The sequence below is a fragment of the Falco biarmicus genome, chromosome 11 (genome assembly GCF_023638135.1).
Source record: "Falco biarmicus isolate bFalBia1 chromosome 11, bFalBia1.pri, whole genome shotgun sequence".
NCBI lineage: Eukaryota > Metazoa > Chordata > Aves > Falconiformes > Falconidae > Falco > Falco biarmicus.
In genome coordinates this window covers 3857477-3881863 of record NC_079298.1, presented here as the reverse complement: position 1 = coordinate 3881863, position 24387 = coordinate 3857477, and the positions used below count along the sequence as shown (strand labels likewise).

The window sequence follows — 24387 nt, the reverse complement described above, 5'->3', positions numbered from 1 at the left end:
ATTTAGAGATTTGCCATGTTTCCAATGTTGATAGTTCAGTTTTTTAATAAGTAGTCTGTGCTAGAAACAAAGATTGTATTCAGCTGTAATATGGGTAGAATGGCAAAGGTTGGGGTGAAAGGGAGATTTTCCCTTTATACAACAACTCTGATGTGATTAAAGATAGCATGAAACTGCATCCTTAGAAGCAGAGAGCAGATCTCAGCAAGGTAAGAGATGAAAAGTTATATTCATATTGGTTTGAAAGTACCTGTAGATGAAGCTGTCTGTAACTATTTTCCTTCTTCATGTGTACAGTAAATAACTACTAAAAGTATATATAATAACTAAAAAACCCACTCCCAAGAACTTGGACATTTACAGAGTCCATACGCTTCCCAAGTAATTTCCATGGCTTTCTCAACATCCATAAAGGGAGTTCCCTCATAGGCCACTAATATTTATTCATCTGGTTTGAAACAAAGTTTGATATTCCTCATTTAACTTCTTTGTAACAATGAGGTAATTCCTCTGGATCACGAAGTATTTCTGTGGGTGCACAGCTGCGTGGTCGCGCTCAATGCCAGCACTGCGCTGCCCCGCCTGGCTCCTCCTGTGCAGCCCTCCAGCCTGCAGCACCCCTCTGCCTCTGCTTGGGTTACGCCAGACCCCGCAGTGACACCTCTTTGCTGTTCCACTTGTAGGCTTTACTTGTAAGAAAAATAACAGCATCTTTTTGGTTATTTTCTTGATGAAATTTCACATCTAGAATGATGTGACCATCTTGTTATAATGGATGAAGGAGCAGGTTGCTTCTCCAGGCTTCAAACTCTTACATGCTCCACAGATTTTTCAAAGAAATTAGGGAAGGATTCCTGTCATGTTGCTCATTGATGTTATAGCTGCAGTTAACTGTATTCACAGAAGCATACTGTTGGGGTTAATTGAACTATGAATATCTAAAGTCTAATTTTAGATTTTATAAAATTCAGAGAATGTTTGACGCAGAAAAGCTTTACCTGCACATCTAGCCTCAGTGATCTTAAGGACTGTCAAGTAGATGTGAATTGTGAGTAAATGTCCTTTGGACCTGTGTCCAAATGAAGAAACAATACAGCTGTATGACTGAGAACTCAAACTTTCAGCAGATTTAATGAATCTGGAACACATTAATTAGTTTAGCATGTCATTTAGTTTGGGAGTTCCTTTTGCAGCTAGCTGAACAAGAAGGCTGTTAGACCACCACTGGTACTGCTTCAGTGAGATGGCTCTTGTAAAAAGGATGCTGAGTTAACCAAATATAAGCCTGTATTACTGTTGTCATTAATTAAACTTAGAAACTGGCTTGCAGTGTATACCTGTTCAAGTAACACTTTGTAACGTGCTATTAAGTCTATAGGGAAGTTAAAACAGCTCGTGTACCTGGATGTGTCAAAAAACAGGATAGAAACTGTTGATTTGGACATATCAGGATGTGAAGGACTTGAAGATCTCCTGTTGTCATCAAACATGCTGCAGCAACTGCCAGACTCGATAGGTGAGAAAAGCTTGGGATTTCTTGTAATCTTTTACAGCTGAGAATTTCATTTATATCTTTCTTTTTTTTGTTGGCAATTATGAGACTTTATAATAACTGGGATAAGGACTGCCATTAAATTCCAAAGGAGTTTGAAACATCTGTGTCTGGACAGTCCATGAAGACCATTTTATAAAGTCTGGGAAAAAAATCCATGGTTAGAAGGTATTGATTATTCTGATTTGCTATTTTAAAGAAAATAAGCAAAGAAAGATATAATTGATCTGATCTAAATTTGTAAGTATAATGCTGATTATGTTAACAGTGTGAAACTCTTGAAGGAAATTGCTACTCTTAGTCACAGTGGTGCAATTCCATGTGAGAGCATTAAACAAAGAGATAGTTTGAACTATTAATTTTCTTTTTTTACAATATTGCATGCACTGAATTTCTGAATTATTTAGAATATATAGAAATTCTGGAAGCTAAGTGGCTGCAGGTATATCACTCTGTACATCTGGATATTTCATTTTGGTCTTGCTCCCTTTTGTTTTCTTTGGAAACACTTGAGATCTGTCTCAAATTGCTTCCAGCTGATGAGCCCACTGTATCATTATAGTCTTTTTCACTTTCCTAAGTACATTCCTTTGAACATGGAACTGTTAAATTCCCAAATTTTAAATCAACATAGTCAAGGTTCTGAAATGTATTGCTAATTAATAATACTGTGCTACATGAATGTTACTAGTTGTCTCATACAGCTGTTTTCCATTTTGGTCTTCTACATCTCACCATAAATTCTAGAGTCTTTGCTTTATGTGGTTTTCTGATATGTATGTGCAGATTGATTTTTAGAGGGCATTTTACCTCCTATACAAAAGGAACAAATATCTACATTTTGATTTATACATTCTTGCAGTTGGATATATTCAGTTCTCATTTCCAAATTCCTGTTGCTGAATGGTAATAGATTTAACAGAAGTAAAGCAAAAAGAGTCATTTTTGTACTGCAATTTAAGATGAGAGCTTGCTGAAATTCATTTTGGTGTTAAATTCTTCCTTTTAAAACAAAATCTTGTTGAAACCTAGAGGTTTCTTAGGAACATGTTGATTTTGAAAAAAGTTTTCAACCAAAATGCTTCTGCAATTGAAATGAGTAGTGTTTCTATTAGCCCTTTAATTATACTTTCCATTTGCTTCAGCTTTCATATTATGGCACATTCAGTAACATTTTCCTGTGATTAATTTTTATTATCCCAACATTAATTACGAATAATAATTTAAAAATGCTATTTCAGTTATCCAGAATTCTTTCAGGAAAAAACATATTTTGAAATATTAACAACTTCCAGAACATGGAAATCCATTTCAGACTCTGTTTCTAGCACTGTAATAGAATATTTTTCCAATTTTTCCACTTTTTTATTGTGTCCTGCTGTTATGCACTGGTAAAACAGAAGTTTCATTCCCTTCTTGGTAAATGTTACCCAGTTAATGCATCTGCTTACACTTAGAGATGTAATAATTCTTTTAAAAAGAATTAGCTGTATATACAAATGCATTCAGGATTGATTCTGGTTTTCAGTCTGATTCTAGTTTTCTGTCTATACCTGTTACGACGTGAGCACCTTTTTTTCAAAGCAACAGGAATCCAACTGAAACGTTAATAGATGTGTAGAAATACTACTCTTCCTACACAGATAGGATACTATTATTATTTTGGTTACATTTTTTTAAGACTCCAGGTGTATGCTTAATACTTCGCTTGCAGTTCAGCTTAACATTTAATCAGTGCTTCATTTTGATGAAACAGATTTTCAATGGGATAAGAATGTGTCTGTGTACTGTCCTATATACGGATGTTTTTTAAAATCTACATCAAAGTTATTTGGTGTTAGAAATCAGTGTGTGTTTAAGGGTGTGGGAGATTACTGAAAGTAAAAAAGATTAATGTGAAATATTTTTCTATTACTTCTTCCTTACCTGTTTTGTAGGACTGTTGAAAAGGCTTACAACTTTAAAAGTAGATGACAATCAGCTTACAATTCTGCCAAATGCAATTGGAAAGTGAGTATGTCTCATTTGATTTTCAACATTAAGTAAAATGTTTTTTCCCTTCTGCTTGCAGAATGTCTTTTTAAAAACTAAAAAAATAAGACAAAAATGTACTGAATTATAAAATAATTTCAAAATGTGTGCCTAACACCCAGCTTATAAATTTTACATTTGGAGCAACATAGTAACTTCTGTGGGCTTATACTGGCGTAAGTGATAAGAAGATGAAATGTATCACATTTTCCAAGAAAAAAAACAAAGATATATTTCTGTATGAATTACTTGCAATTTAGATGATTAGAGCAGCAAAAGCAGGAGAAATAGAAGTATTTGGGGGAATTTGTCTGTTCCCATAGCAACAGCCAGTACTTGATGCCGAAAAGAAAATGGCTGTAAATCTCGTATGTATGAAGATTTCTGAAAATACTGAAGTAGCATAAATGAAAAAGTCATGACGATTTCATAGGTGTATACATCAAAACGTGAAAGTATTGCATAAGTAATCTTATTATGAAAAGCACTGACGATGCCCTTTAGCGATCATTGTGTCAGATATTACATGATTACTGGTGCAGAATTCTCTCTTGTACTGCTGTGTGTCTTGAACTTACTGCTAAATGAAATCCACAATGTGTTGTAAAATTCAAGGTGGATGCAAGCATGGCTCCATGTATTGAAATAGGTGATTCTTCGTAGTATTTCACACTACAGATATCCCTTTCTGGCAGAACATATCTCTAACATTGATATTTTTGTAGACATTGATATTTTTGTTATAGACTCTTCCTCTACATATTTGACTTATGAAATGCTATATGAACTGATAATTGGCAAAAATTTCAGAGTACATGGTCCCTGGCTGCCTTCCACAGTTATAGCACTACTAGTGTTTTCATCATCCCCCTTGTGCCAGCAGTAGTATGCAGGCAGAAAAAACAGAGTTCAGCCTGAGTGATGGCTGTCTGGTGTGAGTGAACAGGTGGCTGTACCATTTGTACCAGTTCTGTGCTGGCAGCACGGAACATTGGGCAGGGGGCATATGTGAGCAGAGTTGCCCTTGGATTGCCCTCAGTGCAAAACCCGTTCTCTCTTCCACAGGTTGTAGCTCAACAAACTGTTTCATTAGAAGTAGAGCCAGGGCTGTCCTGCAGCTTCCAAAATTAAAGCCTAGAAGGCTTAATTTAGACTTGTCCAGAAATATGACAGTACAGTGAGGTCTCTAGAATGGAAATAATCTTTAAGCTGCACAGCCAGCGCTTTACTGCTCCTGCACCCTTTTTATAGTAATAATTTTGATAATAATTTAGTTCTTGGTATGCCATTCAGGAAAGCGAAAATAAATGCAGACTTGTGAACTATTACAACTGTAGCAACTGAAAGCTCAGGTTTGGCTTACCATGCTGTACTTCTTGCAGTGTCTTCAGATTTATGTGACGTTCACGGAGAATATTAGAAGTTGGTTATATGAATCACAAAAAGGCAAATCTTTGCTACACAAATCATTGTGTAGCAATAAATACTGATAGGCAGTGAAAGCTCGTAAAGCTCAAGGCCGTACTGGGCACTCAGCGAAAAGTTTGATATTCTGTCCAACATAATCTTTAACAATGAATTTCATTTTCATATTGAACTGCTCAAATTGAAGGGGAACCCCTCTTTTTTTTTTTTTTTTTTTAGCCTGATATCTGGTCACTATTGTTTGTCTTGGAGCCTTAATTATATTTTTAAAGATGCATACTGCTGCTCTGAATGGTGTATATGCAGAGCAGTGGGCTAATCGCCTAATATTATCACCTTATTTTTGGATGATTGGTTGTGCTTTTTAAATAAAGTACTTTCTCTCATTTAACGAGGACAGTGTCTCCCATATCAAAATGAACTTCCTTTCTCTGACTCATCCGTTTGGATAGTTTCCTACTGGGTCTCTTTTCTCCTAAATGATAGTTGTGGTACCCACTGCAGAGTATATTATTGTCACACAAAGATTAGCAGTGTGGAGGAGGGAACTTTCCCTCCAGAGACCAATTTCATGATGAAACACAGAGCACTTCAGCACTGTCTGAGTTGATGCTGCTCATAGTGAACCACCACCAGTCTTGTTCAAAGGGCAAGCCTGTAAGTGGCATTTAGTTTGACCCTGCAAGATACTACATGCAGTAGACCCAGCTTAATAAAACATTCTACATAAAATCAGTGGATTCATGTTGATTAAGTACTTGACTAAACTAGACCCAAAGACTGGAGATTTGGTCTGTAGGGCCTGAGTGAATGGCCGTGCTTCCCCTTTGTGAGTAGGACAGTGTCACGAGGGAAGTGATGACCCATACATAGGTAATGATGTGGTAGGTCAAGAGCCAGTGTGTTACGTCAGATGAGTGTTTTGTGTATGTGTCTAGGCTGTACCATATCTGACAGTACCAGATGCTGCGGATGGAAGTGTTAACTTGTATTCATGGGTCTGCAAAATTCCTTTTGCCCGATGTTGGATAAATAGTGGGTGTAGCTAACTCTTAGGATTTAGGTTGCTTTGGCAGCAGTTCACTGGGTACCGTGGCTGTTGGGAGAAAAGGTCTCTGACTGAATGAAATGGGGCTGAGAGGGTTGAAACTACTCTCTAATTCATGGCAGTCTTCATTCTCCATGAATCTCTCTACTGATCTGTCTAAAAATATTCCTCTTCTACCTTAGGACATGTAGGGTGAACTGCCTCATTTCAGTAGGTGCCAAACTGAACAGCAGGTGCATATCTGATTTTTGTCTGTCTGTCTTTAAACCTATCAAGAATGATCTGAATTTAGCCCAAGACAGTAAGGTTAATGATATTTTAGCTAAATTGGCATAGTTGGAACTATAGCTGTTATTGTTAACTTCCTTTCATGCACAATCCATGGTGAAAGAAAAATCCCTTTCTGAAGTGCGTATTTTTTTAACCATGGTAGTTACACAGATGAAATACAGTTTTACACTGACTTTGTTGTTTTTGTTGTGGCTGTCTTCATTTGTCTGCTGCTGATGTCATCAGGAAGGAAAGAAGCTGAGAATGTCTGTGCCAGACAATAGCTTTCAAATAAAATTTTCTTGTCTGATAAAGTCATTCCTCACTGTCAGGGAAACTTCCACAGTTACAGTTCAGAGTGTCAGATTTTCTGATTGCCATTGGAAACATGGTAGTTCTCAATTAAGCTTATCTATTTTCAAGCTTTTCTGGTTGTGTTATCATCAGTAAAAGGCAGAATGTGTGAATCCTGAAATTTAACAAGGTTTCCATTTGGATTTCCCTCTGTCAAGCACACATTCCATATGAAGTAGGTACGACTGATTTTTTACTTCACTGAGAATCTTGAAATAAATTGTGGTGGTTACAAAGCTTGTGTTAAAGACAAGCTATGAGCAAAACTTTTGTTGGCAGAGCTTTTGTATGTATTCCATGGATCTCTCACTAATCACTGTGTGACTCTGGCTTTTCAGCCTACTGAAGTACAGCAGTTAGAGGAAAGTTCTGAGAGTTCAGTGTTAGGAATAGCTATTTCTGTTTTCATGTTGCATAAAATTTGAAGGCTGAAAGACCTTTTTTTGATGAAGAAACTGAAATAAAGGTAAATTAGAAATACAGTGAAGGTCCAGGCCTGCAGCTGTAAGCCATATAAGTACTAAGGAGCAAGGTTTGGAGCAGAGGTAAACTTTATCAGATCTACCAAAACATTTGGGTAAAAACCAGACACAGTCTTCTGGGCACCTAATCCCTTCATCAGTGGACAGGGAGATGACAAATGTTGGGGAAGAAATAATTGCTTGTCATTTAATCTTACTATTAATTAAAGCACTTGAGAGAAAAAGGTAGTATGTGGGGAGCAGAAAAGGGGCAGCAGAAGTAGGGAACAATGGCATTTTTGATGGCTCACAAAACTTGTATTACATGAGCTGAATGAGCGGTGCAGTACAGCATGCATTTTGAGAACCGTTACATCCAGCCTAATTTTTGAAGAGATTCAGTAGGTATTTCTCCTGAATATTTATATATGTGTGTATTTGCATATGCATAATATATATGTAAGATATATATTTTTTTCTTTCTCTCTCTATATAAAATGTATTACATATATATGTTCCTGTTTGTAAGTGTTATTTGCATTAGCAAAGGTCAAATTGTTGATTCTTAATCACCAAAGTAGGACTGATGTTTAAGTGTTGCCTGATACTACCTGCTGTCTTCAGGGAAAAGCAAACACTCAAAAGAGTCCTGAGGGCTGTGTGACTGGCAAGGACAGGCTCCTGAAGAAATGCCTCTGATGACCATTTCGTCCTGGAGCAGCAGTGGGTGGGGAGGTTCAAGTGCTGTGCATCGGGTCAGCTCTCTTGGCGTTTCCTTGGCTTGCTTTCTGTGTAGGTGCCAGCTGCCGTCAGAGGCGGTGGTGGCTTTTACACTGTGGGCCCTTTTCATTTAGGACTTGGTGCATTCCAACTCATTTCACAGTCCTTTTGATGGATAATAAAATGCAGGGCTATACTGAAAGCACTAGGTATAAAATAATAAAATGCAGGGCTATACTGAAGGGACTAGGAAGCTGTGCTTTCTCTGTACGTACTGCTCTCCAGCACTGTGGGCAGTGGCCAGCCTGGGCTTCTGTTCAACAGCGGAGTTTTCTGTCAGCTGTGTCTATTTCTTCCTCTTTCCTGAAAACATGATTACGTGAAGAAAAGGTCAGGTCTCTTTCTTTCCACAATTTGACAGAATACAACAATCAAGGAAAAGGGATACAAGGCAGAAATGGAGATTAATTCATTTTTTTTAAGAGAGTATTTGAGTGTCAGAAGATTACTTACTTTGGTCTGCTTTGTTTCGGTCCTTGCCATACAGATACTCTTCCAAGATCCCTTTTCAGCCAGCTTTCTCAACATGTGAAAGATAAGCACTTTTACAAAAGCTGTGTCTGCCTACAACAAGCTGAGATTACTTTGCTGAGTTTGAATCCAAGCTCATCTTTTTTCACTACTGAACTGTATTAGAAATTATGTCGAGTGCGTCAGTTGGAATGTACCCTGGAGGCAATTCCTGCTTCCCTTCCCATTGCTCTCCCAAAGCAGTAGTTCTTTACCTGTTGTGTGTTTTTGTATGTGAAGATTATAAACTTTTTGGTTTGATTCTTCAGCTTAGTGTGAATTGCCATGATCACTGTCTGTTTGAAGTGCTTGCAATACTTCCTCACTACAAAAAGTAAGAATGATAATGTGGGGAAGCTAAGTGGTCTTTCTTAAACTGCCTTAGTAGATAAGATTGATTAACGGTGTCCCTAATAGTTCCTGAAATCATATTATTATAGACTCCTCGTAGGGAAATCTGCAATAAAGGTTCCCCCTTCAGAGGATGATGTCTGTAGTAGTGTGATGCTTTAAAACTTCCAAGGTTTTGGAGTGTTAAATTTTGTTATTTAGTCCCTGTATAGCATCTAACAAGTGTATTTACAATTTCAGTTTATCTTTATTAGAAGAATTTGACTGCAGCTGTAATGAGTTGGAGGCCTTACCTTCTACCATTGGCTACCTTCATAACCTGAGGACGTTGGCTGTGGATGAGAATTTCCTTCCTGAACTGCCCAGAGAAGTGAGAAGCTGATTCTGTTTTTAAATTGCAAGTTGAAATGTTTTGTGGTAGGCCCGAGATTTCTTCCCTGCTTAGACAAAATATCTGTTAAAGCAATTGTTTATACACTATCTTTCTTACATGCTCAACAGTAACATAGTAAAACCAGTACTTTAGTAAATTCATGTAAAGGTGAGTGTGTCACTCAGAAGAGTAGTGCAGGTAACCCTAGGCATTTCCCTGATGTTACTGACAAAAGGAGGGCATTATGTTCTGGCTAGATTCTGCGTTTTCTGCTTTATGTCACTTACAGTAAAAACACAATTTGGCCACCTCCTGGCATAAAAAATTAGTGATAATAACTTAATGAAAGTAGGTATCCTAACTTCTTTGGTTTTTTCATTCCTGTAGATTGGAAGCTGTAAAAATGTAACAGTGATGTCTCTCCGCTCTAACAAGCTGGAATTTCTTCCTGATGAGATTGGTCAGATGCAGAAGCTGAGGGTGTTAAATCTGAGTGATAACAGGTATTGTTCACATAATTTTTCTAACCCATTATAAGAATTTATTTCTAAAAAAAATTTCAACTATTCTTTTTAGGTATTTGTAAAAAGAACGTTTATATAAAATATATTTTAAAATAGAAAAAATTTATTTAGAGTTACTTTATTTAAACTAGAAGGAAAAAATGTTAATTTTTTAAATCTTTATTCCACTGACATGCAACTCTTAGTTCCACTGACATGCAAAGAAAAACTTGAATGGGGCCAAGGTCTGGGTCTCAGTGTGTTTTAATAGATTAAAACCTGTTTACTTCTTTTATCTCCTGCTGTTTCCATGTGAAAGTGTGATATTTGGCTCTAAAATTGTATATGTTATAATATTTAATTATTAAAAATTGTGATAAGCTGATATAAAGGAAATCATTAAATGCAAGCACACTAGTATGTTATCCTGCCTCCGCTGAAATCATAAGAAAATTTTCTATTTTCTTCAGAAGAGCAAAGGTTTTGTAAAAAACTTGAACAGATTCTTCTGTTCTTAGTGCACATAACTATTCCTCCGAGAAAGTGAATGCTTAAAATGAGCCTTTCTTGATGCCTATCCTGTGCTGCCATAAGCATCAGAAAAGACTGACTTTTTCTTGAGGTTAATACATGCATGTGTTCCAAGAATATGTTAAATTCCAGAACAACCACAGAAATACAAGTTTGCTCTTTAGTGCAACATAGGGGTTGTGAATACCATTTTGTTTCCAGTAATTGTCATCCATGCTCAGTAAAAATTAGAGGAAGGACTTTCCACATCTGTGTCTGATTTACTGTCAGCAGTTTCATTGTCAAGGTAGAGCATAAAATATAAAACGAAGTAATGTAGAAATCCCTGTAATACATTTGTTTAAAATAATTTGCTTAATTCTGTTAGGTGATTTTCTGCATTGCAATTGTGTATCATAAAATACATTATGTATGGAACAGAACCTAAAGTTTAACTCTAGTTTGTGTTGAAGCTACCTAGGTTCCAGAATCAAATCTTGAGTCTCTTGATTTTGGGTTTCAGATTCCAGTGCCTTCCCAGGGACAGGGAGTACTCTGCCATCAGTATGTTTCCACAGGAGTGTACGTTTGTGCTTTTATCTGTACATCTGCAGTCTGAAACTGTATTTCAGGCAACACTTTAAAATCACTCCAGCTGGCATTCTTGCCAACAAAGGCAGCCTGGCTTCCCTTCACTGTTCCATATCCATATACCCTGTCCTGTCCTAGTGGGACTTTTTTCAGGTGTATGGGGATCTTGAATGCGTAAGGGATATAGATGAAAGTGGCCTATCACAAATATGGTGAATTTTCAGATGGACGTTTCCAGTGGCTGCTGTGCAGCTGGCTGGAGTGGCAGGCAGGAGCAAGCACAGAGCAGGGTAGGAGTGGGGAGGCAATAGACAGTGCTGGTTCAGGGCTGCTTGGGAGTTTAAGGAGCTGCAGCTGCAGGGTGCCTTCCCTGGCATGTTAAACCAGTCTGGGCCAGATCACTCTGCCCCCTTTTCAAACTTGTAAATCTGAGCTGGATCACTCTGCCCCCTTTTCAGGCATGTAACTGCCATGAGTTTGAGTTGAGGAGGCAGAAAACCTAGTGAGTGGGTTGGGTTTTTTTCCTTTTTTATTCCAAGTTACTTTTCAGCCAGGTCAGTTGCTGATTTCAGGCATGTGACTTCATGTCTAATTACTGATTGTGAGTGCTACTGCTGAGGCAAGAGAGGAGGTGGCTCACTGTGGGGAGGAGGCAGCGAAGGTAGTAAGAGCAGGCAAGGTTTCCCAACCAAGGCGACCTGACAGCTGGACACCACCGAAACAGCAGCCCTGCCCCACCTTTCTTTTTTCCCTAGCTGTCCCTGTATGGGAGGATTGGGATTTCCATTGTGGAGGACGGTAATTACGGGACCAGCATCCCCATGATGTAATGTTCCTTGGGGTGGAATGTGTCAGCTGCTGTCCTTCCCACTCCCCTTCTGTGCTGGCTGGTAGCCTTGCATCTGCCCTTATGCTTCCTCAGGGCTCACTGGATGAGTCACTGAGATGATTTATCTCACAGAAAATGGAAGAAGCTATCATTCCTCTTGTTGTGTTCATTTTATAACACTCTTCATGGTCCGTTTGCTCGACGTGATGCTGGCAAACACCAAAGTCAGCTAAAGGTAAACAGTGGCTGTGCACCAAAGCAACTGTGAGGAGGACAGGAGAAACAGGACTTTGCCTGTTGGGGAGGGAAATTGTTCTCTCAAGTGAACCTGAAAAACTGTACAGCGAGTTGTAAGCATTGTAGAACTAGTGGGAGAGCACTGACTCAGACAGTAGACCTTCAACCTTTAAACCTGTTTGAATTGTCTCCTGTGCTTTTCTTAAGGGGTTTGGGGAGTATATTTTTCCTCCTTTGTTGGTATCAGTTCTGGCTGAGGTTAAATATTGCCCTGCTGAGACACTGTGATAATGCTTTTGTTAAGAAACTTCCCACTTTAATGAAACTAAAAAGTTTCAACGTTTTGACACCAAAGAGTTTGGACAAAATTCAGGTATCATCTTAATGTTGGATTTCTTAATTTATTTTTTTCTTTACTTTTCTGTTTTCCCATTTTCTCATTCATATTAACATTAAGGCAATATCCATTCTTTCTTTGAATGAGTCCACATGTACATGCTAATAAGGAGCATACTTGGGCTCCGCTTGTTGCTGGGATCCTTTCCATGTTACCAAAACAGTTTTGCCCCTCTACTCTTCCTGCTTCGGATATGACAGAGGAGGTAGAGCAAACCACCTCTTTTCCTGGGTATCCCTTTGAGCTGTCGGAAGACGACACACAGACACGCAAGCAGAGCAGAAAGGCAATTCTAGAGCCAAGGGGTCAGTGCATGTGCTTCACCCTCTGGTGATGGGCTCCTGGGTCCTGGGATGTGTGTCAGCCTTTTCCCTCTCAGCCTGTTAGGAGACCTGCTGAGCCCTGACTCTGTGGGCTCCACTGCTAAGGCAGACCCCTTCCCACCAAACACTACTGATGCAGCCTTTTTGGCATGAAAGCTCCAACCTTTACACAAATCTTCTGAAAAGCAGCTGTTACTCCCTGTACTGTATAACAAATACATACGTGTATTCTTTCAGAATTTATCTAGTCAGTCCTTTATGACTTTCTCCTTACCAGAGAGGATTTCATGTCCATTCTGACAGGTGTCCAGCTGCTCATGCATCTTTGGACATTATTTTCCTTACAGAGGGAACAGACTCTGTCACCGTGACTCTTAGTCCATGTTGATCATCATGGGTGCATGGTTTTACAAAGGGAACACAGTCTTCCATTGGGTACCTGGCCACTGCAGGTTCATACCAGGGAATGATACCTCAGGGTCATCTCCTTCTACTTTGTCACGTGCCAGATTTCACCGCTAATATCTACAACTGTGACTGTAAATGATGCACTCTTGTATCCATTAGCCTTTATCGCAGTGACTGACTCTCTGCTGGTGGGTGGGCTACTCAAGTGTTTATTGAAAGATGCCCTTTTGCCACCAAAAATGTTCATTCTGGACATGTTCATCAAGGCATGTGGAGTACAGGGATATTGGTGGCTTTGAACTTGCCAGAGTGCACAGAAAATGTGCAGTTTGCTCTCTGAATGGTCATGCACACATGGAGCGGAGGACAGCTGTGGTGTAGTATGTAAAGAGGAAAAGAGGAGCTCTCCCTCCCTCGCATTATCTGAAGTTTGTCTGGGTATGAAACTCAGAAATATTTTGTGAGGTTTGGTCTAAAATCCTGATTGGATGCCTTTCAGGAAGGAGGCATACCTGACATAGACCTTTTTACCACTCAGACTAATGGGAATCACACGTTTTTGTGAGTTGACACATTTTGCTCAAAGGTGGGTCAGTGTTTGGAGTCCCTCTCTAGTGCATTTTTAATACTACGGTTTCAGCTACTACATAGTATTATGTAGTCAATGCTGTCTTGTTCCATGTCTTCTGAAGGCCCTCATCACTGTGAGATGGACCCTGCTGATCTTAATTGACATGAAGCTGGTTTAGTTCCAGGACTCTCTTCAAATATTCACGTTAGAATTCCGTTTTAACCAGGAAAATAGACTCCAGCTTTTCTTTCCCATGCCATATACTCTAAGATATATCTGTATCTAAGACTATATCTTCTCATCTTCATAAGCTGGGAGTCCTCTCTCCTTTTATCTTTACAGGTCCAAACCTTTTCAACCCTGTTGCAGGCTCTTCACCTCTGGGAAATGCAATTTTCTCTTGTCTCCACACAATAAAAGGCAATGATGGGCTGAATCCCTTACTATCACATTGCTAAGGTGGAGTCTAATGAGGGCTTAGCGTACAACTGACCAGAGGTTAGGTGGCTTCACCCACTGCAGTCAGGGAAGTTTTGACTCCAGCTGCAGTGCAGCTACCAGGAGGTTCATCCTTGCCTTTGCCAGGCATAACACTGTCTCCAGTGCTTCAAGAACCACTGCAGCATTTGATAAAGCAGTTGTGCAATTACTACTTGCATGAAAGATATTGAGACCTCCAACACATAAAGTCACTGGGGGTAGCTGCTCGGATTCAGTCACTGTTAAGAGTAACACATGGGATTCATTCAAAGAAAAAAAGATGTCTTACCAGTAACCGGTGTTCTTCACAATGTGTAGTCCACATATACATTTGTCTTCCATCTGCTTCTCCTCTCTCCTCAGAGTCCTTCCAGGTATGAGTCCTGTGATTGAGAGGTAGAATTGTTAGAATGTACATTTGGGCTACACTTCTCAAAGAGCATCGGTTACTGGTAAGTAACCTTTCTTTTAGTTTTAGATTGTTCTTAAAGAAGAGCTGAAAGAATCTTCACCTTTCTGTATTTCCACTGCTTCTGCTTCTGTCCTGGGGTCAGAACTCAGTTACTGCTCTGAATCTCACCCACAGAAGTTAGATGAAAAAAGGTCCTAAAATGACACTATCCTTTCAAAAAAAGACTGTTCTGTGGTATATCTCTTCTTTTTCTGGTTAGATATTTAAATATGCATTATTGCTCGTTGCCAAAGAGGTAATTACTTCTGGCCATGTATATCCACAAATGGTTTTGGGAACAATATGTTGGTGGGTTAATATGAATCATGTTCTTTTAAACTTTCACACCTTGAAAACTCTATTATTAATCAATTTGGTGAGAGTTACATTGGAGAACTGTCACAAATAACAATTGTCTCTGGGCTGGACTGACTGACTGGTAATGCTGCTTGTTAAAATTAACTTTCAACATGTTTTGACATGCATTTTTCATGTTTGGATTATTATTTGAAAATTCTTTCTGAATGTCACTAAAGTATAAAGTATATGTATGCATCGATGAATCTAGAAAGCATTCCCCTAGGTATTCGGTAAGCTCTTTGTACGTTACACTACTTGAACTTAGTGGACAATCTTCCCATATTCTGAGCTTGCTTACTTAAGGCGTAACAAAAAATTTAGTACCTGGTACAAATATGTAGTTGGTTATTTTACAAAACCATGAGAAAAGCAATTATTAATAATAAAGAAAAGGTAAAATTATGTCTTTCAGGAGGCTTATAGTAAAAGCAAAGACCACCTTTGACCCATAAGACCCCTCAAATACCAACATTTGGTGGTTTTTGTATTTAAACAGTATCAATGACATTTTCTTTGCTTTTTTTGTGTTCCATGAATAATATTCATTATCTTACTCTTAAAGTATTTAGCACTTAAGAACTTCAGAAATCATGCAAAATGTGTCATCTGGGATTAATAATGGAAGGAATTTTTCTGAAGTCCTCGTTCAAGAATGAATGTAGCTTCTTTGAGGCTGTGAAGCCATGTGGTACAAGGATTTAATGTTTAGGGCTGTCATTTCAGAGGTGTGCTAGGTTTGGTTTAGGGGTTTTTTTATTCACCTGAGGAACTTCAGGGGAAATTTCTTCCCCTTTTTTCTCAAAAGAAAACATTTGCTATGTGAAAATTACACACTATAAAAGAACATTATGCATTTCATGTTTTTCCAAACTATTACTGTGGATAGTTGTTTTCCAGAAAAAACAGTTGGTGCTTCAGGGTTTACTTTAAAATAAATATTTTTATTAATAATTTTTAAACTTTTGAATTTACCAGTGGCATATGTAATTTTACCTGTAATTTAAGCAATTAATATGAATACATATAATCTCTATAGCACTAATATATTTCTTTAATTTGGCTATTGTGTTTTCAGCTCTTTTTACATTTCAGTTTAAGATTTAAATCAGTTTGTAAATCAAAGTTATTAGTGATGAAAAAATTGCGCAGGAATGACACTGTTGCTCACGCAGGAAAGCATGCGCAGCGGGTGGCTGCCAGGTGTTAGAACTAGTGTAATTGTTCTGAAGATTCGGAGATACTGTTTTCCCACAGACTTCATGTGTCTGGATGCCGTTCAGCTGATGCCTGAAGGAATGGGTGCAGGGTCTATGGCTCTGTTTGTATTAGTCCTGACTGCTGGGCTACAGCTGCTCTGAAACAAACACCACCTTCCAGTCAAGAAATAGCCTCCTGCAAAGGTTATTTGTTCAGGCTGAGTGAAGTAGCATCTGTACTAAGAATAAATCATTTTGGTACAGCATAGTTTGCCTTTGAACTGTGTTGTAATTTAATTTGGCCATTTTCTTAATCAACTATCTATGCAGCAATTAAAGTTTCATCTACTATTGTGACCCTTATTTTCCCTTAGATTTATAAAAACAATTACATGTTGTAATTTTCCAAACTGTCTAGTGAGAAGTTTCAACATTTAAGCATAAAAGCTCTCTGTTGAATAGCACAGCCATAAACTTTACATTTCTTTGTACTCACTGATACCTGGTTGCAGTCATGTATTCGATCAATGGAAGCAGTGCAGGTTCGTCACTTTTTTCAATTATTGATGAACAGGTTTTTCCTCAGAGGCAGCCAAATCCTTTACTGAGGATGATGTGACTTAGTTCTTTGAAGTCAGCAGAATTATGCTGATTTGTACCAAATAGGATCTGGCCTATTGTATGTAGAAACTAATCAACCTGCATCCATGCATAATTAATACTTGAGACCCTTTGTAGCTGTAGTATACCCTTATTTTGGCTGATGAAGCTATAAAAACATTTATGTATTTACCTTTTGTGGTTAAAACGCTGTAACTGACAGTTACCGTGGGCCTTGTCTTGAAAGTGGGTATAATGCAAAATCACTTGGTAATTCAGTTGTTCGTGAAAATCAGTGTTTGCTTGTGCATTGTTAGGACAGATGAAGGAGAAATGTTCCTACAGTACACAATTTAAAAAGCAGTCTTAAACTTACAAAAACAAGTTGCATTTAGAAGAAGAGGCTGAGGCTTATCTTGGTTGAAATTTTTAAAGAAACATCAATGATTTTGGATGCCTGCATTCTTTGGATCTTTTCAGATGTTTAAAAACAGGTATCCAGGGTTATTGGCAAATAAGAATTAAAAATAAAAGAGTTCTGTGTTTTTTTTGCATATGGAAATGGAAAACCAGTTTGGAGATCCCCTTGCCACACATCGTTTCCGAGGCATGCTTACTAGTTTTGCTTCTCCTTTTCGTACACACTTCTCAACTTGAGCGCATTGGAAACATTACCAGTAACCCTCTTCAGACAAAGGGTTCTGTATATTTTCGAAATTTAGGTTACAGGTACTGAATCCTAAAGTGTAAAGAAATAAAGGTATCACTTGAAAAGCATAATTTATTCTCTTTTTATGCAGGAAATAAAGCTCTGAATAAAACACCTGGATAAACACTGTTTAAGAATCTTTATGTTAGCTATTAAAGCTTAAACTTGTAACCTTAATTTATAAAGAATGTCACAGAATGCACTATTCCACACTGTTAAAAAATATATATATATTTGTTATATAAGACAGGAATGAAAACTAAATTTCAGGTAGTTTAGGGCACTCCTTTCTTTCCTATGGCCTTAATTCTAGATTTAAACATGCATACACCTGTAGAGCTGCTCTGATCTATACAGGCATTTTATAATTGGAAATGATGTCATAGCATCATATGTATGTGTATTCATTTATGTCAATTTATTTCACTTTCTTAGGTAAGTCATTCTTAGTATAAGGTATTCGTATTAAAATCTTTAAAATGCGTTACTTTTAGTAACTACACACTGCTATCTGAAATAACATGATTTTTAATGGTAATGACTTTGTGGCAAAAATACATCTAAAGTAATTCCATAATGGATACACTTTGTAAGTGCTGCACAGAGGCAGTGGTACAAAAGCTCGTGGGGTCATCTCTCCCAGAAACACAAACAGATTTTAATATGAAGAAGACTATAGGAGTATTGTTGGTTATTTGCTGGTAGAGGGGCAAAGGATTCTCCTGCTGATGGCATGTGGTGGAATACCCACCAGTGGATTGCTTGTCTTTGTGTGAGGTGTGAGTGACCGCATCTATAAGAACCTTTCTTTCCACAGTATGGGATTGTGTGACTCTCTCAGGAAAGGGTTTTTTCTCTTTTCTTTTTGTTAAATCACATTTAGCTTTTGTCTTTGGAGACAGACCTTTGGCTGGGCCATTTCTTCCTACAGTCCTCCAGCTCCTTAACCTTCTGTAAAGGAGAGATGGGAGACTATCAGTATGTGATTAGGGCAGCTCTCTTGTGTTGGTGCAGACTGAACACTAAAAATATGTTCAAGATTAGTGAGTGGGAAAAACATGAATGAAGTTTTCACAAGTATTTAGTCATCATTTTCCCATTCCCACACTCAGATCACTTCTAAGAAATGTGTTTATGTGGATAATAAGAATGCTATATTTTTAATTTTTCAGTTGATTTTATCATTTAGTTTCACTATGAATATTTATATTATTTTCTTGACATTTTCTTAACACTTCTGAAAAAAAAATATTCAGTAATCTTAGAGTATTTCTGTTCTAAAACTTAAATGTCCAATAGGAGGATTTCTGTTAGCTACACTAAGAACTGTTAGGTCTTTCATATAAATCTTCCTGGGACCAAGATTTTTTTTCTGTTTTCTGTGTTATAATCTGTAACTTTGATTACATTATAGCCAAGGCAAAATACTGGTATCTCCTTAGTACCTTTAGGGTGTGATGTCAGTAGGTTTAGACTCCAAATGTCACTCTTAATGTGGAATGCCCTTAATAAAATACTACATTGTAGTAAAAAGTGAGAGAAAAGATATGAAACTGTAGCAATTTCAGTATGATCAAGATAAACAAACATGCTGTACACAAGTCTTTCCAGTAGTTTCATTGTGAAAATGAAGGATTCATGTTGTTTCAATATTATCATTTACAGACTGAAGAATTTACCATTCACTTTTACTAAACTTAAAGAACTTGCAGCTTTGTGGCTTTCTGACAACCAGGTAATGACTTTCAATATTCATACGTTCTTCAGTAACTAGAGATCTTAGTAAGGGACGTAAATGAAACCTACAATTTAATACGTGATTGTAGTAGGATTTTAGAGGTGTTTGCTCCCAGTCCAGCTTTATGCTTTCATATCAAGGTATAGATATAGATTCTTCTGCCTGTGATTTATTAACTTGGAAGGATCACCTTTGCAGGCTTTATTACTTGCATCTAGCTAAGCTTCTATATCCTTACAAAAGTAGTAAATAAAGACCAAAAGTATCAAGAGACTATTTCGTAAATAGAAATTCAAGAGGTAAGGCTTTGTTATTGGTTTGTCCCATCCTTTACTCCACCTGTGCCTCCATTCTTGTTATCTTCCTTTCCCCTTTTCCTGTCCATGCTTCCATTCCTGTATATTTTAAACTCCATTGATGTCAGTGGGAGTTTAAACAGGTAAAAGATGCGCAAGAACTCTTAGTCTTGGTTTGGAGAAAACTGTTACCTGAGTTCCTTTTAAATTTAAGTTTGCCTTTCTTTGTTCCATGGGGTTTGGTTTCACTACTATATATTCTTTAGGATTCTATTTTAAAACAATTACGTAACATGAACACTGAGAAATGTAACACTTTCTGAGCACTAAAATAAGTCTCAATCCTTTGCAGGATTGGTGGATAGAATAGTTGGGCACCTTCATAATTTAACTCTTAAATGGAGAAATACTCAATTTGTACAGTGTTAAAAAAGTTTGACATACCTAACAGTTTTTAAAAATCTCAGGACATTCTCATAATCTCATCTTTCTCATTTCACAGTCACGCCCATAGTCAGATATTACACCTCTTCAACTGAAGCTAATGAGAATAATTCTTCAGGGGCCAATTACCATGTTTCTGGAAATTATCGCAGAATCTCATAGAATCACAGCACGGTTTGGGTTGGCAGGGACCTTTTACAGACCACCCAGTCCCACCCCCCACCACGGGCAGGGACCCCTCCCCCCAGCCCAGGCTGCTCCCAGCCCCGTCCAGCCTGGCCTTGAGCCCTGCCAGGGATGGGGCACCCACAGCTGCTCCGGGCAGCCTGGGCCAGCGCCTCGCCACCACTCTCGTAGGGAATAATTTCTTCCTGATATCTCATTTAAATCTCCCCTCTTTCCGTCTAAAACCATTCCCCCTTGTCTTGTCACTACAGGCCCTACTAAAAGGTCTGTCCCCATCTTTCTTATAAGCACCCATTAAGCACTGGAAGGTCTCCCGGAGCCTTCTCCTCTCCAGGCTGACCAGCCCCAGCTCTCAACCTGCCTCCATAGCAAAGGTGCTCCCGTCCTGTGAGCATCTTCATGGCCTTGTCTGGACTCACTCCAGCAGGGCCATGTCCACCCTTTTATCCATATGACAAAGGCACAGGGCTCGGGTCCTGCAAGCTGCCTGTGTGCTGACGCGGTGTGTGCATGTCTGCGCTGAGACCGCCGGCTGCGGAACCGCAGAGCAGGGCCCGTGCCTGTCCGCGGGGCACAGCCCAGCAGATGGGGCCGTTTCTTTGTCAAGATGTCAGATCAAATTCCTGCTGGCTCCTGGCCGCAGCGTACCATTCAGCCGTGCCCTCAAATCACGGCAAAGCCAAGTGCAATGCAGTCGATAGATTTACATCGGTACATACTTACTGCACTGCTTTTTAAATGTAATTTTTACTTTTATAGCCAAGCAAAAAATTTTAACGCTAAAGGGAGGGGAGACTGAGTGAGATGGATAATAGAAAATGATGAGTAAGTTTTAATGTGGTCCAATAGGATTTTCATTTTTTTCACTCTGATTGCCCTTAAAAAAATAACATTGCATGACTCCTCAGCCCGGCCACACGACATGCACTTCCTTTTCAATACACAGGTTTTTTTCAGCATTTTGACTTTTCTGCAGTATAGCATGGATTAGTTTCTATTCAATGAACTAAGATAGTCACTCCTAGATACTATGTTGGAGCAAATCAATAATGAAAAATAAACAATTGAAGTAAAACGCAACAATAACATCTGAGCACCAGATTTACCCTCAGATGAACTAATAACTATCATGAATTTACTCCTCATTAGCCGTAGCTTAAAATAGATCACAGCCATAATGTGGGTGTTTTAGCTGTGTAGTTGCAGCTCTGTTCTGCTGATCCTTTAGCTTCCTCACCGGTATGACTCTGAACATGCAGTCAGTATTTCTGACATTTAGTGCTATTCTGTTGATCCTGGTAGGAATTACAGAAATGAGGAATGGGAGAGGAGGCATTTCCACTAGATAATACTTATTTTAGTGCATAGAGAAGTCTATTTTCATACGGAATTTTAATTAATCTTGTATTTTCTGTTTATCAAATGCTAAAATCCCATCTCAGTCACAACACACGTGCTGTGAATTAACAGTTCTTTGTTTTGCCTTTCCTGTGCAGTCCAAGGCTCTCATTCCACTGCAAACTGAGGCTCACCCAGAAACAAAGCAGAGAGTACTGACTAACTACATGTTTCCCCAGCAACCCCGCAGTGATGAAGGTAAAATGGCATCAGCAGTTCCTACAAAGGCAGGAAAAAACAGAGGGAGGGAGAGGAAGGGGTTTCAGATGTGGTCCTGTGTGCGAGTGGCTCTTCTGACATGTAAAGCCAGTGGTGCACACATAACCGTGCGTATTTTGTCATACCCAAAGGAATCTTGTTTACAAATCCATTATTCTCAGGCCATCAGATTTACATTTTCTTGAACACTTATATTTTCAGAAGAATGGCTTTGTATAAACAATTTGAATCGGGGAATTGAGTGTTCATGGGACAGAAATTCTAGAGTATGCCTTGCTGCTGTGCAGACAGGCTGTTGGCCTGAGCCAGCTCAACCTGCAGAGACTTGGGACCTGCCTGAGAGAGCTGGGGGGTGAGCCACCTCCTAGATATGTGAGGGTCAGAGCTCTGAGCCTCGCAGAATTGAGGGTTTGGCTTCTCATGTCACTGTGTTAAGTTAGCTTGTGTACTGCCCCTCTGCTCCACGTCTGCCGCAAAACCCTGTTGCTTCCCATCACACTCGTTTCAGTTTTAATATTAAACTCTGTTCGTAATTGTTTATCGGTTCCTGCTTTCGTTGGCCCCCTCAGCAGTTTTAAAACAATAACCCAAAATTACAGGATTAACTAGAACATGTCTTTTTTGATAATTTCCAGTCTTTTGCTGAGTGCACTAATTACTTGTTCTTGTGCATTGCTGTTTGCAATTTAACTGTAGACTTCCAGTCAGACAGTGATAGTTTTAACCCTACTTTATGGGAGGAGCAGAGACAGCAACGTATGACTGTTGCCTTTGAATTTGAAGAAAAAAAGGAAGAGGAGGAAAATGCAGGGAAAGTTAAGGTAAGTTCTATTTGATTTATTCTGGTATTCACATATTATGGCCGGGGTCAGTTTACAGATCTTGGAACTATTTCTGTGTTCTAAATACCCAGTAAGTACTCGTCACCATGTTTCAAGTACAGCAGTTGAGGAAGAAGAGCATACCTGTTCTCTCTGAAGTACACCTTACCGACTTCCGCTTTTGTTACTGTTGTCTAGACAGCAAAACTGATTTTGTAAGTCAGTTCAGGCCCATAACCCTAATGTCGAGTTCCTACTGTGACAGTGTTTTGTCACAAGGACAAAACTAACACAAAATATTGGGAGACTTAGAATTAATGTCCAACCACCTAGTTCTTTAGAAATATTTAGATCACGTAGGGGATTCCATATTCCTCTGAAAGCAGATGTCAAGGAGAGCTTTGCAGCCTCATGGAGTTATGCAGGAATGTGCATTGGAGAGGGTGTTTCTCGACAGTTTTGCAACCTACCAAAAATTAATATCAAAACGTGAATATCTTCCACCAGTTATCCAAAATTAATACAATTCCAGAGTTTTCAGTTGAGCCCTTGATCAGTTACATTGTTAGAAGGATATTGTCAGGACTATCTGTGTTTACATGGCACAAAAATTTCTTGAATAATATAAATTCATTATGCCAGATCAAACAATTAAACACTGCAAATTTTTAACTGGTAGGATACCTCACCTAAAATGTATTGCCAGAGAGAAAAATCATATGAAGGGTTTTAAATCATATTTTACTTTTTGAATTAGCAGTACTATTATTAATAGGTATTTAGCATTCCATTTAGATCTTCTTGGAAATTTTTTATTTTTCTTTTTAATATTTTTCCCAACTCTTGTAACCAGAATTGATGGACTCTGCTGCTTTAGTAAAACAGAAAATGAAGTCAGAAAGCAGCCTTTGCCTCACAATGAATAGATTAAACTGAAATTTTACTCCAGGTGAATTGATGGTTTATGGGTCCTATATGGAAAACAGAGCATCTGGGAGAGTTTTAAATTGTTCCACCAGTTCTTATCAGAATATTAACTGTGGGTACTATGGCTGTCCGAATATACAAAACAATTGAAATATTAACAGAGAAATAGATACCAATTTCTAAGATCATAGAAGAATTTAATTGTATTTTGTTATGTGCAATCATTATTTTAAATATTGAAATATAATATATTAATTTTACCACTTAGCCATTTTGGTTTTAATATGTTTCAGAACACAGTGAATGACTGAAACAAATGTTTCGTTTGAGTAAACTATTGTAGAAAAAAATCCTTCATGCACCGAATGCTCTTGCTGTACTTCAGTTCAGATGCTGCCACCTGCTGTATGGGAAGCGGCGAGGCAAACACAGCCAGACACACTACCACATTTTCAGGTTTCCTAGAAATAGCACTTAACAAAAATAGCTGGCTTGTGCCCATGCTGCGCGCAAGTGTCTCTGCGTGGTGTGATCCCAGGCCCTGGCGCTCCGTACTAGCGCTGCTCCGGGTGCAGTGGATGCTGTGGTTGCAGTGCTTCTTACCCGGGCTGTTTGCTCATCCCTGGCAGCTGTGCCAAAGCCGGGGCCTGTGGAGCAGGGTTTGCGTTCCCAGCGGCGTGCACTGGTCAGCTGCAGTCTCAGCCCAGTTGCAGCGGCCGGTGAGCAGGGCAGCCTGCAGCCCGTCACTCCGCCAGCGGAGGGAGTGGGTTGTCACACGTGGGTGATCCTTGTCCCACAGGGCTGCACCTCTGTAATGTTTTGGCTTGGTCATCTGAAGGTCAAGACAGTCTTTATCCTCTGTAGCACTGCTCCTTAGTTGTCCAACACTAAAATATGTTTCCTGGAGTTCCTACTTACCTGTTCTCCCTCCCATCCATAGAGAGTGGGTAGAAGATAATGTTATAGTGTATGAGTCTGTTTCTGCATGAGATTCCTTTATTCCCATATACAATTTAATGTTCCTTTCCTCCATAATCA

At 38.8% G+C, this 24387-nt stretch overlaps 1 protein-coding gene across 6 annotated transcripts in view; it reads left to right on the top strand.

Annotated features, from left to right (window-relative positions):
• Positions 1 to 24387, top strand: part of LRRC7 (leucine rich repeat containing 7) — a 177546-nt gene that overhangs the window by 116102 nt on the left and 37057 nt on the right. For all 6 annotated transcript variants that reach the window (XM_056355871.1, XM_056355870.1, XM_056355877.1 and 3 more), the window contains 7 exons: positions 1372 to 1516; positions 3490 to 3562; positions 9023 to 9152; positions 9543 to 9658; positions 18986 to 19055; positions 21481 to 21580; positions 22298 to 22422. In XM_056355871.1, the coding sequence (XP_056211846.1) occupies positions 1372 to 1516; positions 3490 to 3562; positions 9023 to 9152; positions 9543 to 9658; positions 18986 to 19055; positions 21481 to 21580; positions 22298 to 22422 (759 nt within the window). The remainder of the gene's footprint in view (positions 1 to 1371; positions 1517 to 3489; positions 3563 to 9022; positions 9153 to 9542; positions 9659 to 18985; positions 19056 to 21480; positions 21581 to 22297; positions 22423 to 24387) is intronic.